This window comes from Hippocampus zosterae, chromosome 18 (genome assembly GCF_025434085.1).
Source record: "Hippocampus zosterae strain Florida chromosome 18, ASM2543408v3, whole genome shotgun sequence".
Taxonomy (NCBI): domain Eukaryota; kingdom Metazoa; phylum Chordata; class Actinopteri; order Syngnathiformes; family Syngnathidae; genus Hippocampus; species Hippocampus zosterae.
The window spans coordinates 9,617,951-9,636,869 of NC_067468.1; the positions used below are offsets into that span (position 1 = coordinate 9,617,951).

Sequence of the window (18,919 nt, forward strand, 5' to 3'; positions counted from 1 at the left end):
GGTGTGATGTGATCCTAGCCCATTGTACATGTTGTGAATGCTAATGCGCTTAATTGTGATTGGCTACCAATCAGTCCAGGGTTTGCTCACCAAAATTCAATTTCTGTATAATGAAGACGTAAATTGTCTTTAAGTGTGAATGCCAGGGCGAACCCCACTTTTCGCACAGAATCATCCTGGATATCGACTCCAGCGATGGTTCAAGGTCGCAGCGATGTAATTTCTTTTTTCTGGCACTAGAGGGCATCATGCGTCAATTTGAGGCTCATCAATTGAGCATGTAGCAGGAAAACATGACACAAAGGCAGACGCTTGCTGGATTTTTAAATGTTTTTTTCTTTGTGTTGCGAGCCAAAATTGGAATACAATCGAGTGTCCAGATATGCCTTATCTGAAACTCGTTCAAGTCACTCACAAGGCCACACCCCTTAAAGGCACACCCAAATACATTTTGGTTTAGTTACACTTTATAAAAGCTTTTGATTTCTTTACTTTTTTTGTCTTGTTTATATTTCACAGGATAGTTTACTCTACTTTTAAGGTTTTTATATCCTCTCATGACCACATGCACACACTTGTTGATGTGGTGATGTCATGAGAGGTCATTAAGTTCAGTCCCTTCATCCTTCCTTGCCTCCTTCCCTTTTAGCCTCCCGTCTTGCTTCCTCATTCCCTCACCTGGCCCCCTTGTAACCTTTCTTACTCCAAATCTATTGCTCCCTTACTCCGCTCCCCCATCCTTTGCACCCCCGCCCCCCTCCACTCGTAGTCAGTCATGTTGTGTGTTATTCTAGGTCATGAGCAGCAGCCATTTCCCTGGAATGTTCCTGCGCTTGCCAAAGCCTCCCTATTGGAATGCACGCACACACACATGGACACACACACACACGCACATACACTCAAGCTCAGGAAGCAGGCGTGTGCGCTTCTCACCATGGCAACCGGCTGCTTCACGCGTGTGCGCAGTTGCCGTGTGTGTACTTAGTTGTGACAAATTTCGAAAAACCACCCCCAAATGTTCCACCTTTCTCCTCCCCTTCCCTGATGGAGGTTCAGCCCAATGAGTCGCTCCCCCTTCCTCCGTCGCCTCCACCCCTTTCTCACTGCTGTTGTGCTGTAAGTGACATTGTGTAATGACTGCAGTAGGTCGCCACTATGCGGCAGGTCGTTGGGGGGTGGGGGGCTGATATGATAGTGTGGAGAGGAAAATGAAGAAATGGGAAATCTCTGCACCTGTTTCCACGGCAACCCGGCTATGGAAAAAAAACAATGGGTTGCGACATTGCTCTCTCTCTCTCTCTCTTTGTCTCTCTCTCACACACACACTTGCACAAACTACAACGTACACGTCCACAAAAAGAAGCACACTTTCACACATACTTCTACAAACACCCTTGTGAGCACCAAAAATACACACTTCAACAACATGACAGTTGCAAGGACTAAAGAACACACACATTTACAAAGACATTTACACGGACACTCCTCAAAAGCAAGACACACTTGTAAGGACAAAAACAAGCGACACATACTTCAACAAAGGACAGACCGAAAGACACAGATTTGTAACGACACACACAGACGTCAACAAGACTGATTTGCAGGTATATCGCACACTTGGAAACACTCTCAATCCTGTACAACAGGACATGCACACAACAGTAAGGACTACAATACGAATGCTCACACAAAACACGCTATAACGCAAACCTACATGCGATACACATCTTTACAAGACACATTTTTGTGAGTACTGTACTACAACACACACACACACACACTTGACTAGAAGTAAAGACTAGAGAATACGCACGCACGCACACAGAATCGTAAACATTTTCAACATATTTTTTTATTCTCTTCCCCAAACTGTCAGTACCTTTCCAAGATGGCGGACGTAAAGACGCACGGCCAGTACCTGTACGCTTCCTCGTGACGCCATGCTCGCTTGGAGTAGGAGGGGCAGGCGAGTGGGGGTGACGTCATGAATTCATTATAGCTTGTCATTGTGCAATGGTCTGTCTTTACTAAAGTGAGCTCCGCGTCCTCGACGAGCTATCTGTAATTGGTTCGCCGACTTAGCGTAATTAAACGTGACGCCGACCGGAAGTCGCCCCGATTTTAAACACTTGGGATTGCGCCGCCCGGCTCCTCCTTGTGGACACAATGAGCGCCGAAAGGGGAGACTTTACGGCCAAACTTGACAGCTAGTCCGGCGTTAGCCGACTGCGACACCACACGAGCTAGCTATCTTGCTATGCCGAGCTAAGCTAAGCTAGCTCACCGAGGCGTCTGGCTTCGGGACTTGGACGCCCGCGTACAGACAGGTAAGATGCGTGAGAATGTCACGACGCGAGCACGGCGGCATTGGGGTCCCCGCTCAACCCAACGCCGCGTTCGCGCGTTGCGCGAACACGCGCACAGATGCACGCGCCGTTACCGGGGTCGCGCGCACGTACGAACGGCACGGTCGCACCAGCCAGGTAGGCGGTACCGAACGCGTCTCTTGCGTTGGTCGCGAAAAGTCGCGTGCACGCCGCTTTGTTCCGTTGTGCCGCCGAAAGCCGTGAGCGCCCGTGGCTGGAAAGCCAGGAGGTGTGCGTGCGTGCGTGTGCGGGTTGTGCAGACTGTTGTCGCGGGCGTCACGCACAAACACACGCGCAGACATAGGTAATAGGCTCTAAGCAGGCGCGTGCACACACTTTCTCATTGTCTGACGGATTCATGTCTGGCCGGGTCGTGCGCGTGCACAAGTGTGTTTGTCAGTGGAGCAGGTTCGTGTTGTTTTTGTTTTCGGGAATTCTTTGTGTTGTTTTTTTATGGCTCTTTATTGTGTGCGTTGGCATGCGGCACCTGTAGCGCCTTCCACGGGTGATGTTGTGCGCGTGAGGAGTAGACTTTTGCTTCGTTTCCATGTGCAGGTTCGCGCACATACATTCACCTGAAGATATTCCACCGTGTTGATTTCAAATATGACTTTTGAGCTATTAATTGTAATTGATGATCACGGTCATTCAATTGCTTCTGTTTTCCTCTTTTTTGAAAGCAGAGCGCCACCTGCTGCTGAGGATAGTTATCTCACATGGTTCTTCAACTTTGCATTGAAATCTGTAATATCTGAACATTTCTTTGACATCCTAACCTGCGCTTGAAACCCCGACCTTGGCATGGCACCCTAAGTTGTGTCAACTGGAAGTTGTGCGGTCGCGCCCTCACAGCTGGCGCCGTCTTCTGTCGTCTCAGTTGACGTTTATTGTAAAACTCACGCATAGAACATGAGATTCATGATTATTTATTTTAACACAAATTGTTGAACCAAACCTGGTAACTCTGCCAGTCATGCTAACATATAATGCAAACCACCATAAACGAGTTCGCGACACTTGGCATCGTTTGATGCTTCGAAGCGCTGTTACATCTTGCAATTGTGACGAAAATGTTTTTTTAACAACACTCGATTTTCAGTGTTGTTAAAAACACAAAGCACAAACTTTCCTTAATCACGGTATAACTTATTCTCGCTTCACCTTTTTGAGTAACGTTGACATTTTAACATCTAATAGTCTTGCACGTTTCACGTTGCACGTTTCACTTCATTCACTGAACTCCGACCCAGTTCCAATGCATATTTGACATTTTTTTTGGCCATGAATGTCAGTGAATGGAAATCTTGTCGATAACGCACGCTGCTCCAGTTATGTGCTATGCCAGATTGAACACTAGGGGCACGATGCAAAAAGTGTACTAAAATGAGAGACGAAGAAGAGTCTGATGGCTACACAAGAAGGAATACAAATGTCTTGTTCCCTCTGTGTGTTTTTGTGGTATATTATCATTGCTTTGTTTGTGACGATAGCGCGGCCTGCTCGATATCTCCACATGGCAGACATGGCCTCTACTCCACCAGTCTGTTTGGTGTGTTCATTAGGTTGGTAAAATGTCTTCTCTGGTATCTGTAGCATTTTTCAAGTACGAGATGCCCGGATATTGATTCTGGTATTGCTATGAATGCATCCCTGCAAAAATTACAGGAAGAAATGTCAACATTAAATCAGAAAGTGTTTCCTTTTGAAATCAACAAGATAAATCTAGCTCCATACATCATCCCCTCCCCACCTCCCCTCAGGCCCTCGCGGTCCCCGTGTGAGGAGGCGAGCACTCGTCGTGTCCGCGTACAGTCACACATGAAAGGCAGTGGTGTCGCTGAAGCCGACGGTGACCATGGCGACGCCAAAGTGGCTGACTGAGCTTCTTCCTCTGTGTGTTCGTCTCTCTCAGGGGCGCTCCCCAGTCACCCCCATGCTCCTCCAATGAAACCCCTCAACTCCATGAAACGAGCCCCGCATCCCACTCCTCAAAGGTATGTGCACACGCGCACACACGCAGGCGACCCGCAACAATCCTCATTTAGGTCACAAACACTTTGTACACCTTCATTTTGGCATTGGGTCTTCTCGACATGGCCATAAATCTTTTGTCAAAACTGTTCAGAGGTTCAAATTGTAACTCATTCAGCGCATTCTTTGATACTCCAAGCCGCCAGGGGGCACCATTTCCCGAGGAAGATTGTATTCTATTCATCCATGAGAAGGAAGGAAGTGTTGACTTCCTCTTGGTTAATTTGCTACGTGGCCGTTTTCAAAATGAGAGGTCTAAAAAGGTGACTGGCTGGTGGACGTAGCTTAGCATTAGCTTAGCATTTAGCAATGAAAGAGCTAAACAGATGCTCATTGAAACAAGTGAAATAAACATGGCACAAAAATAAAATAAGATATCCTTTATTTGTCCCACACTGGGGAAATTTACCGCCTCCAGCAGCAAGAATGTTGTTTATTATTGCGCCCCAAAAAGTGATGTGTCCATTTCCTGTTGATGGTTACAAGGAGAGAATGACTGTCAACCCCTGCCCGTTTCCGTACAAATGGGTCATAACCGGCTGCTGATTGTTCATTAATAATTTCATAATTGCACTTGAACACAGCTAGTGGGGAAACTGTGAGGAGGTCCTGGTGTGAAAGAAGCACTAAGGCCACCTTCATGGCCCTTTTTTTTTTTTCTCTCTCTCTCTCTCTCTTTCTCTCCCCCTCGGCAGCGGTGACGGAGCCTTCCTCCATGAGCCAGTCTCCTGGCAACCAGCAGCCAATCAACACGCAGGATCTCTCTCTGTAGTAACCACAGTGTGGGGCGTGACCAATCCCACGCACAGCCAGGTAACATGTGGCATCGCTTCATCAAAATAGGAAAGGAAAGGAAAAGCTACGACCAAATGCATTTTTACGATATACTAATGAAGTTTGGCAAAATGGAGCCCGTGGGCCTCCTACAAAGAAAGCAATGTGGCAAACCAGTGAAGAAATGCTAATGTTGACGCGAATGTTTAAAGCTAGCATTGGAAACAAATGTCGGACAACGTTGAAAGTGATGTCCTTGAGCACCATTTTTTTTTTTTACCCAACACCACGAAAGTGTCGTTGCAATGTATGTGTACCTAATAAAGTAATAAAGTGACCTGGGAATGTAACCCTGTTTTCTGCGCAGGTAATCGGAGCGCCACCCATGGGTCCTGGTGACAGCACTGGTGGTCACATGATGCCCGGCGGTGGCGGAGGCGGCGGCCCCGGCATGGCTGGTGCCATGGGGCCGCAGTTCATGAGCCAGCAGGGGTACGGCGACGCCATATCCAAAGGTTACGGCCAGCCGCTCATGTATGGCCGCCCCAATGCAGGGTATAACCCTGCAGCGACCTACGGCAGCAGGTACCGTTCCTGCCAATAAATGGGGGGTTCCCTGTAATGTGGTTGAATGCTGTCTTACAAGCACAATTTTAACAAAGGTTGAAGCTAACTAGCTAACTGAAAATAATGTTTGGAGGCGACATTGGATGCTAACGCTGCGAGCTAAGTCTTCTTTTAGCTCGAATGTTAGAAGGTGACTCATTAGAAAGCAAACATTGGAAGCTATTATTGGAAGCTAATGTTAAATGTTTTTCCCTTGCGCGAACGTTAGCGAAAATGTTCCAAGCCAACGTCAAGCTCACATAAAAGCTATTATAGGGAGGTAACTTCATTAGCTAAAGTTGAAACTTACATTGTAAGCTAGCAGTGGGAGCTAACAGTCTCTTTTAGCTCTTATGAAAACCGTTGACGCTAACGTCACACGCAAATATTGGTCATCCAATAGCGGTAATGTCGGAAGCTATTTTTAGAAGTTAAGAGTGAAATCTAATGTCCGAAGATAATTCTGTAAATTCACGCAAAGATAACGGCAATCTCACGTCACAGGAAATGTTAGAAGCTGCCTTCAAAAGCTAACCTGCAAGGTTTCCATTGAAGCTAACATGAGAGACTTGCAGTCTTCGTAAGCTTAATGTTGTTTAAGTAGATTTGTGTCTGTAAATATAACTTTTCCCCTCTGTGCAGTTACTCGGGTAACAGCGGTGGGATGGGTGTGCGCCCCCCCTCAGACTTCACCACCGCCGCCGCCGCCGCTGTGGCCGCCGCTACAGCTACCGCCACTGCCACCGCAACCGTGGCGGCCATACAAGAGAAACAGCACCAGGACATTAGCTACGCGCAGGTACTCGGACACTTCAAGCCAAAATATGAAACTGGTGCTTCAAATCCTAAATTGAAACCTTGTTCAAAACCATAACAAATTTGTTGAAACCCTAACCCGAAGCCGTACTTTGAATACCTTGTTTAAATCCTGAGATTAAGCCCTAATTTGAAACTCTAACTCTTGATATCAGATCAAACGTGAAACCCAAACCCATGTTAAAAACCGTCACCCTTGCTTGAAAGTCTAATTTGAAACCTTAATCTTGACGGTAGCTCTCAAGCCTTGTTCAAGTAATGGCCACCAGAGGGCAGCATGACCCCGCTACCGTTCTTCACTTATTTTATCTGTTGTTGTTGTTTCCCTGGCAGATGGGCGGACCCTCCTCGTACAGCCCCCAGTTCATGTCACACGGGGGCCCTCGTGGACCCCCGGCCATGAACCAAGGAGGTATGGTCTCAAGCAGGTCGGGACTGGTGCCACCCTCTGGCGGGGGCTTGTACCCCTCTCACCCTGGACATACACAGAAGATGCACGGCGGAGGAGGAGCAGGCGGGGGATATCCTGGTGGAACGCAGGGACTCAAACGCACTTTCCACTCTGAGGTACGAACCCTACCAAAACCTGATTCAAAAACTTAATACAGGCTTGACATCCTCAACTAAAACCCTTAATCTTGCCCTCATAGTATCATTTGAAACCGTAAACTTTGAAACTAGTTTCAAAGCTGAACACTTGTTTGCAGCCCTACCCCTGCCTAAGTTTGTTTTGACTTGTGACGGGCAGTTCGGCGGCAACGGCGGTGGGATGTCGTCCATGTCAGCGTATCCTCAACAGCCTCTGCAGTACCCCCCCGGACCGCCGCAAAGGTGCGCCCCCTCGCCCTCGTACTCTGCCGGCCGTATGCCCCCCATGGGCCAGTACGCCTCTGGGTCACACAGCAACCCGCCGCCGTTCCCCGCCGGCGCCGGACAGCCCAACCCACCGCAGTACTACAAGGTAAACACCCCAAAAAAATGGAGGAATGTTTCCAATGCTCACGACAACAAATGAATGATCAATAAGCAATCTTATAAGTACTAAAATACATAAATACTGATGGTTATGTTACGACCCTTTTTTTGGGGGGCTGGTCTTCAGTCTGAAGTGTTTAATGGGCAGACAGGACTGCCCCCTGCAGGCCCAGGAGGATACAACGCCTTCACTCAAGCAGCGGCCAGCGGGGTGAGTGGCGCGAAATGCTCAATACAAAATTCAAAAGAATTCTTGATGCTGTCCTGGGGGCTGGGCAATATGGCTCTAAAATAAAAATTTAAAGTAGTAGTCAACCCAAAAATGTCTTCATAGTACTATACTCTTTGCGCCTCCAGTAGTCTTCTTCTGAACAGCTCGTTACCTGAGCTAAATATTTTGAGTGCACCCAAGTTGTTTTTTTTTTATTCCTCCCTCCAAGATGTATCAGCAAAGTCCCAACTGTGATTGTGAGTTTGCAAACTAACTCCTCTGTTTGCAGCAATGTTGTTAGTGTAAATCATGCACATCAGGATAAGACATGCTTTTAACCGCAGACTTCTGTTTACAAAAAAAAAAAAAAAAAGAGCCTCATAACGAAGAACAAAAAAAATCTCAAATTAATAGATGAAATGGTTTACTTGCCCTGCCGGAGTGCCATGTTTGCACGTGAACGCTTTCTAGTCATTGATCCATAACTCTCAGCCGTTGTCTCCACTTCACAGCCCGGGCGGGGCGGAGGAATGCCCGTGTACCCCAGCTCCCCCATGGGCGGCAATCCCACACCTCCCATGACACCTGGCACCTCCATGCCGCCTTACCTCTCCCCAGGCCAGGAGACCAAATCTCCCTACATGCCACCCGATGTAAAAAGCAACATGGGTGGCCCGCAGACTGCCACAGGTGAGGCGTTACAGTTAGCCTGCACATGGCAGCAGTTGGGGATTTTTCATTATATTATCATCACTTATCCCCCCGCCCCACCCCTCCAATAGCGTAGATGTCATCAGACCAACAAGTGTTCTTGCGTTGTTTCTTCCTGATGAAGGTAACCCTAGTGACGATCTGCGCCTGACCTTCCCGGTGCGTGACGGCGTGGTTTTGGAGCCTTTCAGACTGGAGCACAACTTGGCGGTCAGTAACCACGCCTTCCAGCTTCGAGACTCCGTCTACAAAACGCTCATGATGAGGTGAGGCGCCGAATTCACTTTTTCAACTCCGATGCCACCATTCCGTCGTGACGCTCCGAATACGATGTGATTCCCTCTCCGACGTTGCTGCGCGAGAGAATTGCCATCTCGACGGGAAATATGTTTGACTCCATTTCCGATTCGATGCAATGTGCGACTTGAGTGCTGTTTTGTGTTCGCCGCCCAACGCAGGCCCGATCTGGAGCTGCAGTTCAAATGCTACCACCATGAGGACCGGCAGATGAACACCAACTGGCCAGCCTCGGTGCAGGTGAGCGTCAACGCCACGCCTTTGTCCATCGAGCGCGGCGACAACAAGACCTCCCACAAGGCCTTGTACCTCAAGCAAGTGTGCCAGCCCGGCCGCAACACGGTCCAGATCACCGTCACCGCCTGCTGCTGCGTAAGTTTGTCGAAGCGCCGCCGCCAAATCACAATTCAACTCGTGTTCAATCATCTACACGTTGATTTTCTCTAAGAGCACGTTTGTTTCCGCAGTCCCATTTGTTCGTGCTGCAGCTGGTCCATCGGCCCTCCGTTAGGTCGGTGCTGCAAGGACTCATGAAGAAGCGGCTGCTGCCCGCAGAGCACTGCATCACTAAGAGTGAGATGCACACTCAACACTACATTCATATACCGCCAAATTTAAAGTTGAAGTTGTGACAAAATTACATTTTTGGTATGTTTTCATGTCCTAAACCAGTGCAGGATTTTCTTGAATGTCATTACAAACAGAGCCAGAATACATATTTCTATATTTAAGTCAAATACAAACTAATTCTACGGATATTTGGTTTTCATCTCATGCACATTTGTTGAGGAAAATGTGCTTTTTGTCCTAGCATATTTTTTTTTGGGGTAAATATTTGTGATGAAATTGTAGCTGTGTCCTTTAAGTTTTTAAAACTTCTATTGCTGGCACCTACAGGTCAGGAAAATACAATTCACTCTCATTTCAATGTGCTTTCCTTCACAAAATGTTTTGTTTAACTTTGTTTATCATCAGAAATCAAATTGTCTCGCAATGATTGATGGAAAAAAACTAACTTTAAAATATTAGCTGTGGCCTACCCAAGTTCACAATTTTTCATACTGCCACCTACAGGCCAGGAGGCTATAGTTCATCCCAGTGTCTTTCCAATTACATTAAAAAAGTACTTTTTCGTTACAGATAGTACTATCCCTTTTGATTTGTTAACCTATGATGTAAAAGGTTAAAATGAGCATTAGTGCCACCTACAGGACTGGAGTGGCACAGTACCAACCAGCGCTCAGTGTCAGAAATGATCTCTTTTGCATTCTGTTCAATGTCAGATTAAAAATGGCGGATGTCATTGTGAAGGGGTCGTTCGTATGTTTCAGTCAAGAGAAACTTCAGCAGTGGCACCATCCCCGGGACTCCCGGCCTAAACGGAGAGGACGGTGTGGAGCAAACGGCCATCAAAGTGTCGCTCAAGTGTCCAATCACTTTCCGGCGCATCCAGCTGCCGGCACGAGGACACGACTGCCGCCACATACAGGTTCGGACACGGCTCAAATGCCTGATTCACACGTGCGAACACGTAGCTTGGCAAATAGGAGACAATGATTGAAAAAAATTAGGCAACAAACCGTTTGATACTACTAACAGTTGAAATCAAGCTAAACATCACATGAAACATTTTGCATCTTGTGTTTAAAAAAAAAAAAAAGCCAAGTCTACTTAGCTTAATGCTAGCAAACAAGGCATAAACCACCTATGGGTTCAAATAATAGCTGAGGTGTTGCAGTGTTACAACCTTTTAAGATATGGATATTTGAACACAAACGGTGGGGCAACACAGGTAAACGGAGAATAAAAACACCTCGGTGCATATTCTTTCTTCTGTGTGGAAAAACAAATATTACTTCAGCGTCATGAGGAGCTGTGAAGTACATCTCGTTTGTATCATACCGCCTACATACGGCCATGGAAGAAGTATAGTGTCCAGTGAATGAAAAAAGTGCAACTTTAAAGATGAAAAAATTGCAAGGTTATTTATTTATTCTCAGTTTTTTAAACTCTTCTTTGTAGTGTTTTGACCTGGAGTCGTACCTGCAGCTCAACTGTGAACGAGGAACGTGGAGGTGTCCCGTCTGCAAGTAGGTGCCCATGGAGCATGATGATGATGATGATGACCAGGGTTTTTCTGGGCTCAAATTGAGGCTAATATGTTCGTGCCCCACTGATATGGTAAAATATAATGCCTAAACTACCTTCTTTTTGATCTCTTAATGCGTACAATAATAAAAAATCGGAGTGACAGGTGGAACGGTTGACTGTTTTTCAATACCCTGCAAAACTTTACAACAAAAAGAAAAATCAACCAATTCGTATTTTAGGTGGCTGTGGTAATGATTGAACATCATTGTTTGTCGTATGCTTTAATGTGCAAGCAAAACAAAAAAACCAAAACGGATTTAACCCTTTTGGGGACAGCAGTTACTGCAGTGGACAGCTTATCAGGTTGCAGGGTGCATGAATGAAAGGCGTTAAAAGAGCTTGACAGATTTATCTGCCGGGTCCGGGAATTTTTTTTTCCATAATGTCTGAGATTTTAAATCAAAGGTGGCCCAGAATTAGGTGAAGCCGGTAGGAAAACTGAACGGACCGATGATGATGTAATGGAGCGCGGTGCTGTCTTTTCAGTAAGACGGCTCTGCTGGAGGGTCTGGAGGTAGACCAGTATATGCTGGGGATCCTGGTCTATATACAGAAGTAAGTCCTCATCCCGCTCCGGGATTGCCGCTTTGCCGTGCGCTCATTTGCGATGTCGGTCCGCCAGTTCCGATTACGAGGAGATCACCATTGACCCGTTGTGCGGCTGGAGGCCGGTGCCGGTCAAGCCTGACCTGCACGTGAAGGAGGAATCTGACGGGCCGGCGCTCAAACGTTGTCGCACCGTCAGCCCCAGTCACATGCTGATGCCCAACGTCATGGAGATGATCGCCGCGCTGGGGCCCGCCTCCTCGCCGTACGCCAGTGCCGGGGCACCGGCTGGGGGCAACAGAGGCAGCCCAGACTACAACAGACCTGGTGAGAGAACTGCAACCAGCAGCTTTTACCCACTTTTTTCGCTTTTTTTGGGTGGGAGGGGTTGTGGCTTTCTTAAAATGTAGTTCAGAATTTTTTTCTTTTTGCCAGAAAACCACTCCCATCTCATAAAAGTCCTTAATTTGCATTATTTGTTTTCAGTGAAAGTCGAGGCAAATCGAGCAACTAAAATATTTTTTCCCCCTCAAAGACTGCTGTAAAAATAAAACACTTTTCAGAATGTTTTTTCTTTGGGAAATTCCATTAAATATTTTTAGAACAAAAACAATCAAATCTTTTTTTTTCTTGAAACAAATGATTTCTTTTTCTTGGAATTTTTTAAATGTATATTGTTGCATATTTTTTTATTTATTCTGGAGAAAGATGACTAATCTTAAAAACGCTTTTAACTCATTTAGTACCAGCCAATTCTGGCCCAAGTCTGAAAAGACGTTAAAAACGTCTTTGGGAGTGAATGAGTTAATAGATATTTTTTCTCATTTTTTAAAAGTTTTTTTTTTTTTTTCGACTAGTATATCTTTTTGTGAACAGTCAACTCATTCTCATAAGAATTTGCTTATTTTCACATTGGGGGGAAAAAATGTGTGAACAAGCGTCATCATGTAGTCGGAACATCGATGAATTAAAAGAAAGGAAGCTTTCAAGTTAAGTAGCACGATCCGCCGTTTGATGCTACGTGACCCGGAACGTTTTCTTTCTTCTTTTCTCTTTCTTCTGACATTGTTGCTGTTTTTCCTCAGGGAGCCGAGGCTTTGCCAGCCAGTCGGGTTTCCCCGAATTCCCTAACACTCCCGGCACGCCGACCCTGGGGGAGTACCCTTCCTCCGGCCCGCCGCTATCTTACCAGCACGAGCAGGTGAGCCAGACGAAGCGGTCTTACGTAATACGCACATCATCAATGTTGACGCTTCGGGCGGTGCCGGACTCTTTCTTCCAAGTGCTTAAAAGCCTTGCCCGGTGTTGTGTAACCATCACGGTTTTTACTGCCAGCGGTCCAGACACGTTCCTGCATGCTCGTATATTAGCGTTTTCTTATTATTATGAGGAAATGGACACTCAGAACTGTTAAGTGAAGACGGATTGAAATAGTGTCTTTGATTCCCAGCCATCTTGGTTGGAATTTGCATTTTCTCCTTGTGCCTGCCTTGTTTTCCTCCCACATTCCAAAAACATGCATGGCAGGTTCATGGAACACACTCCCTATGTGTGACTGTGAGCGCGAATGGTTCGTCTATGTGTGCCATGTGATTGGCTGGAAAACCAGTTCAGGGTGTGTCCCCCCCCCCCCCCGCCTGCTGCCCGAGGACAGCTGGGTTGGGCTCCAGCATGCCCGTGACCCTCGTGAGAATAAGCGGATTAGAAAATGAATGAATGGATGGATGGATGGATTTTCACTTTACAAGTTTGTAAATTTTCAAAATGAACTTCTGCTAGCTCAATGCTAACATGAAATGTGAATTGCCATAGACTGGATAACAGAAATTAGCATCGTCATTCTAATGCAGTTGTTGTTTCATGGCATGGTATTGCACTGAAGGCGCGCGGCTCTGAGTTCAGACTCGCCTGTAAAAATCTATTTTTTAAAAAAAGCGGCAAAATCTGTGTTACAGCGAGATTTGACTCTCTTACAAATTGAACAGCTGACTGTCTCTCCCTGCTGCCTCGTTAGTGCCGCCGAGAGCCATTAAGCAAGCATTCATCCCCGTTTCGTGAGTTTCCGATTGTCGCGCGCAGCTGCTGGCCAACTGTCGTGCTTCCTCTCACCCGCCATCCTTCATTGCGCTTCCTCTTTCCACACGGCCAGGCGGCGCACCCTTCCCACAATGCCTTGCTCCCGCAGCACGCCAACCAGAACCTCGGCGAGGAGAGGAGCGGGGCCGCTTCCCATAATGCACGGCTGCACGCCGAGGGCTCCTTCGGTCTGGGGGCCCCCCAGGGAGAGGCGGCCGATCACTCGCTAGATGTGAGCCATTTCTTTTCATTCAATGCATTGATGAGGTTGAGTCGCAATTTGGTTTTCTAGAGCACTTTAAAAACAACCTCATCTGAAACAAATTGCTGTCCTCGAATACAAATTAACTGATTGATTGATGTACTGCATTTTTATTTTCTTCTTTGGGTGACTTTTTCCCCAAATATTTGTTGTAGCTTCTGCCCGAGCTGACCAACCCGGATGAGCTGTTGTCGTACTTGGGTCCGCCCGACCTGCCCAGCAACAGCAGCGACGACCTTTTGTCGCTCTTTGAGAACAACTGAGCGTCTCTCCCCGCCTTCCTCTTCCTCTTCATCTTCTCCTTCTTTGTCATCTTTGTCGTCGTCATCTTTGTTTTGTCTTCGATGTCGTCGTCTCCTCCCTCTCAATTTGTCACTCGAATCCGAATTTTTCACGTAACATTGGAAGACTGCGGCGTTCCCAGTCCAGATTGCGCAGCACAACCATTATATTACGAGTAGCATTTTCCACTCGTAGTAACATCTTTGGGCTGCTAATATACATTGAAACCGTTGTAGTAACTAACCGCTGTCCTGCAGTAGTAACACTACTCGGTCCTTCGGGGACCACAGAAGAGGTGGCGGGTTACTCGCTGGATGTGGACAATTAAATTTAATTCAGTTTAGTTAAAATATCTTTTCACCATGTTAAATTGCGAATAATTCCTCACCCAAAAATGTCCCTAAAGAGGTGTTCTCTTCCATTCACACATGTTTGAGCAGTTCCTGCTCTCAGCATCGCCCAATCTAAGAAAACGGTTAGCTCCTCAATCCTGTATATATAAGATTAAGGAGCCCCCCCCCCCCCCCCCGTACCACTCCCGCTGAGTAAACACATGCTCGCTTTCTCGAGCAGCCAGTGAGACGCCCGACAAGCGTCTCCGGCAGAGTCTTTATGAGCAGCCACTTCAGCCGAGGCGCCCTACGCGGCGACTTTCTTACCATTTCCTGCTTTGTGGGCCGGTTGAAGGACAATGTTAAGAAAGGGGCGGGCAGCCACATGGCGAGAGGCGGGGTTTCAGTGAGCCAGGCGACTGACTTCCGGGTTAGCAAAATAGCCATCACAATAACTTTTATCTCCTAAGAAATTGGATTGCCATCGTGCCAAAGGTCATCGATAATCTTCTGTGCCTCGAGTTAGCTGCGGAAATCTTGAGGTCCATGTACACTCTTTGTCATCACAAGTAGGACAACTTTGGCTCATTGGGAGGACAGCTGCATGTTACTCGTGAGGCAAAACTGTTCACTAGTTCACAACTGGGATATCGCCGATACTGACTCGGTGCTCCAATGGCTTTCAAGGATCTTTGAAATGAAACAAAATGCAAAATGCTTTAGCTAATGAAAATTTTACGGTAACTACGTTAATGTAGCACAAATGTGTCAAAGTACTACACTGAAGTGCACCACTCTAATATTACTAGTAACATGAGAAAATTCTTCTCGTAACCAGCTAGAGCACAGGTGTCAAACTCAAAGCCCGGGGGCCAGATGTGGCCCACCAGATCATTTTATGTGGCCCACGAAAAGAAATCATATGTGTCAATTTGCATGATCCTTGCTAAAATCTGTAACGAAATGTCCAATTGTGTGTCAGAAGTAGCTTGTCCTACCATTGTACCAAATTTGTTGCATGAAAGCCGTATGACAATTTATGACTTGATATCCATCTTAAGGTTCACGTACTAGTATGCAGTTTGTCCTCACAAGGGGAGCAACTTTGGCATACTAGTTGGATAACTACATGCTTCTAGTAAGGCAAAATTCTGCACCGGTTGACAATTGCAGACGACAAGCACACCCAGTGACGTCACATTTCCATTTCTAAATTCCGTACTATATACTGTAGAGTAGTGACATCCAGCACTTCACTGGTTGTACTAGTCAAGTACAGAAGGTAAGTAGAGCACAGTTTGTCTCACGAGTAACATGGAGTTGTCCTTCCAGTTATTCAGCCTTGGTAGTACATGGCCAAGGAAAAAAAAAAAGCTCAAACGGCTTCCCATGTTGGAGGCGAACTTGTTGAACCGCTGAGACAACGCCCACATTCCATCATTCCTGTTTGGCAATGTCGCCTCATGTGAATATTTCCCTATTTTCATCGCATTACGTGTGCTCTTGTTCTTCTTCCTCCTGTTCATTATTGTCCGTGTTGAACCTCCCAATCTATTTTTTATTCCCCTAACAGACACTTTGAGGTTCCCAAAACGGCAACATAAATGTTGGCTTTTATTTGGGGTTTTAAAAAAAAAGTGACTATTGAACTGCAAATTTACTAGGAAACACGTTTTTAAGATGTAAACTATTGCACATATTTTGTAACACATTTTAATTGCCATTGTTTTCTATTTATTTTATAATCATTATTATCATTGATTGTACCTGCGATTGCTTTGTTCATTTGCTGGAGCTGGAAGATGAGGATTAAAACCACATTATTTCAACAAACATCTAATATTTGTTGACTGCACCGCCCGCTTGAGTAATCAGAATAGAGCACATTAAGACAGCGAATACTTTTGACCACAGATGCCAGCGCAACACTGCAGTGTGTGTGTGTGTGTGTGTGCGCGCCCGCGTTTGCATGAGAGAGAGAGAAAAGAGAATGCATTTAACGTATTTTTACGTTTCTTGCTTGAAGAAGGTAAAGACTATGACATTGGTGAGATCAAGGTAGATATAATCAAAATTGAATCCGATGTTTTATCATTTGAGTTTTGTACTTCTTAAAAAGAAAAGTTAGCTTTGTTTCTTTGTTTTGCCATAAATCCTTTTAATACGGAACATAAAATGCAACACTAGCCTTTTTTTTAAAGTGAAAACGTTAAAACTTGAACGGGTACGTTTGATTCATTCACCTAGTGACGCCGCCAATACAAATGGGACAACAGGCTGTGCAGTTGCCAGCATCCGCCCGCACGGATTGCTGTGACTGCCAAATCTCATCTTCACGTTTTTACCCTTAAAGCCCGCCCATCTCTTGCCGCTATTGGTTAGTTCTCTCCTAGGACCCGGCTGTGATTGGCCTCTGATGACAGTGACGTTGATCAGGTTAGGATAAAATTAGTCCTGCATCGATTCTGTCATCAGACGTCTGTTGTGGTTCAAATTTATTAAAGATAAAATCATCTTATTTTCCCAATTAAAAGATGCCAAACCCCGTAGTTTTCTTCGACATCACCATTGCTGACGCCAAGGCGGGGAGGATCACAATGGAGGTAATTAATTAAAGTTATTATCTTACGTATTTTATTGATTGTTTGTCTAAAGTCGCTCGTGTTAGCGTCGTGCACAGACCGTAAATCAAATGGATAAAAAAACAGAAAATGTAGCAGCTGGAAGAAATATGGAAGCATCTAGAAGATTTATTCAGTGTCATCAACGTGAATAGGTGACGTAATGTGTTCCCAGTGAAGAAAACAATGTTCGTTAAGAAAAACAACACGTTTTGATCGTTACAACAATAAGAATGACAATAATAGCGACTGTGTGTTTTGTGTTGCAGCTTTTCGCGGACGTAGTTCCAAAAACTGCTGGTAGGTAAACGTATTCCTCTGCATGACCGACTGTCAATCAAGACGGGTGGGGTGGGGGCAATATCCATCTATGAACTATCCTTAGCGATTAACATCATTCTGTAATGTTGTTGCTGCAGATTAGACAAACATGGCAACACGATGAGGCTCAAATCTGATTGAAAAAAAAACCCACACCAGAGTGGAAGCAGTTTAGCCAAGTTGAGAGTAAATTAATACAATTTCATGGAGCAAGATTCCATGTTTGGGCTGTCAGAAAAGAATGAAGACACAAAATAGCCACCGTGTTGATGGACGCTTTTTGATTGACAGAGAACTTCCGGGCCCTGTGTACTGGCGAGAAAGGTTTCGGGTACGAGGGTTCCAGCTTCCACCGCATCATTCCCGGGTTCATGTGCCAGGTATACACTCTTGGGGAACTTCAGGCTGCATTTAAAGGTCCTTGAGTGAAGACTGTCACAGGAGCCTTCAAATGTAACCCTCTTTTCATGGCTCGCTACTGTGCCTGTGTTTCAAAAGTGCATGCCGCCTTATGTGACATTCATGTTTTTGTTTGTTTTTAATAGGGCATGTTCCTCTTTTCATGACGCGCCTATGTAGTTTGCAGCCCCTCTCTTCAAGATGCGGCTAATGCTAACATTTTGGGGCGCTGCAGGGCGGCGACTTTACCAAACACAACGGGACGGGAGGGAAGTCCATCTATGGTGATGCCTTCGATGATGAGAACTTCAAGCTGAAGCACTCTGGCTTTGGGACACTTTCCATGGCCAACGCCGGACCCAACACCAACGGCTCGCAGTTCTTCCTCTGCACAGATGACACCGACTGGTGAGTATCCGATGCCCACACAAGTACACACACAGGCCATCGAAAAGAAAAAAAAAAAGGCAAATTCCTGTTTAAAATGTTTTTCAGGAAAAATCTCTATTTTTAGGAACAAAGAAAACATATCTGAAATTATATCAATCTTTATTTGTAATGTGACGTGGTTACAAAATATTACTATCCTTGGAAGCCACCTCACAGTTCCGGCTTTTTGTTGAAAAACAAAATCGCATACTTTTCTCCTAAATGAAGACTCTAATGTTTTTGTGTCAATTTGCGTGCAGGCTGAACGGTAAGCATGTGGTGTTTGGGAAGCTTCTGGAAGGCGGCGACGTATTGAAGGCGATGGAGAAGCAAGGCACCAAAAACGGAAGCCCCAAAGCCAAGGTGGCTATCGATAAGTGTGGCGAACTCAAGTAGCTCCAGAATGCCCCCTGCCCGCCGTTGCGTTTCCACAAAATCACGTCAGCGCTTTTGCATCATGTCTTCTTCGCCACTAGACTTGGGAATGCTTTTCTCCTCAGTCTTGCCAAGCAAAAAAAAATGCTCGCCAAAAGGTGGCAAATGGGATGTTGTTTTGCCGAGTTTTTTTTTTTCAGTTCAAGATTTTTTTTCCAGAAAAAAATTGCCTTCAAAAAAATTCTTTCTCTGCTAAGAAATTTTGACTCCACTGGAATTTTTAAAAATTTCCTTCTAAAGAGATGACTTGCCAAATAAAAGTTTCAGGTGCCCCAAAA

General features: G+C 45.8%; 2 protein-coding genes across 8 annotated transcripts; both read left to right on the plus strand.

The window, feature by feature from the left end:
• The first annotated feature begins 1,987 nt into the window (after positions 1-1,987).
• Positions 1,988-16,969, plus strand: zmiz2 (zinc finger, MIZ-type containing 2). Of its 7 annotated transcripts, none has more exons than XR_007959800.1 (20): positions 1,988-2,327; positions 4,279-4,360; positions 5,093-5,210; positions 5,539-5,756; positions 6,420-6,576; positions 6,927-7,160; positions 7,342-7,554; positions 7,696-7,779; positions 8,292-8,469; positions 8,615-8,756; positions 8,949-9,159; positions 9,255-9,360; positions 10,119-10,276; positions 10,810-10,877; positions 11,425-11,493; positions 11,561-11,811; positions 12,570-12,685; positions 13,634-13,792; positions 13,978-14,978; positions 16,790-16,969. XR_007959800.1 is itself a non-coding variant. In XM_052050617.1 (19 exons), the coding sequence occupies exons 2-19, from the start codon at positions 4,311-4,313 to the stop codon at positions 14,083-14,085; spliced, it is 2,640 nt and encodes an 879-aa protein (XP_051906577.1). In that variant the 5' UTR covers positions 1,988-2,327; positions 4,279-4,310; the 3' UTR covers positions 14,086-16,269. The 7 variants fall into 7 exon arrangements, 4 of the variants coding, with proteins under 4 accessions (XP_051906577.1, XP_051906579.1, XP_051906580.1 ...); XR_007959801.1 differs by having other exon boundaries at positions 16,819-16,969; XR_007959802.1 differs by lacking the exon at positions 16,790-16,969 and adding an exon at positions 13,499-13,538 and having other exon boundaries at positions 13,978-16,269.
• ppiab (peptidylprolyl isomerase Ab (cyclophilin A)) lies at positions 16,883-18,919 on the plus strand. Its single transcript, XM_052050946.1, has 5 exons — positions 16,883-17,039; positions 17,327-17,357; positions 17,670-17,758; positions 18,013-18,185; positions 18,467-18,919. The coding sequence occupies exons 1-5, from the start codon at positions 16,971-16,973 to the stop codon at positions 18,600-18,602; spliced, it is 498 nt and encodes a 165-aa protein (XP_051906906.1). The 5' UTR covers positions 16,883-16,970; the 3' UTR covers positions 18,603-18,919.

What these genes read in the sequence shown, in the direction of transcription:
- ppiab (XM_052050946.1), top strand. Translation starts at nt 16,971, where the DNA reads ATGCCAAACCCCGTAGTTTTCTTCGACATCACCATTGCTGACGCCAAG. An exon ending in CGGGGAGGATCACAATGGAG is followed by an intron (nt 17,040 to 17,326) that starts GTAATTAATTAA and finishes TTTGTGTTGCAG; the next exon opens with CTTTTCGCGGACGTAGTTCC. An exon ending in TTCCCGGGTTCATGTGCCAG is followed by an intron (nt 17,759 to 18,012) that starts GTATACACTCTT and finishes GGGGCGCTGCAG; the next exon opens with GGCGGCGACTTTACCAAACA.
- zmiz2 (XM_052050617.1), top strand. Translation starts at nt 4,311, where the DNA reads ATGAAACCCCTCAACTCCATGAAACGAGCCCCGCATCCCACTCCTCAA. An exon ending in GCAGCGACCTACGGCAGCAG is followed by an intron (nt 5,757 to 6,419) that starts GTACCGTTCCTG and finishes CCCTCTGTGCAG; the next exon opens with TTACTCGGGTAACAGCGGTG. An exon ending in CTCAAGCAGCGGCCAGCGGG is followed by an intron (nt 7,780 to 8,291) that starts GTGAGTGGCGCG and finishes TCCACTTCACAG; the next exon opens with CCCGGGCGGGGCGGAGGAAT.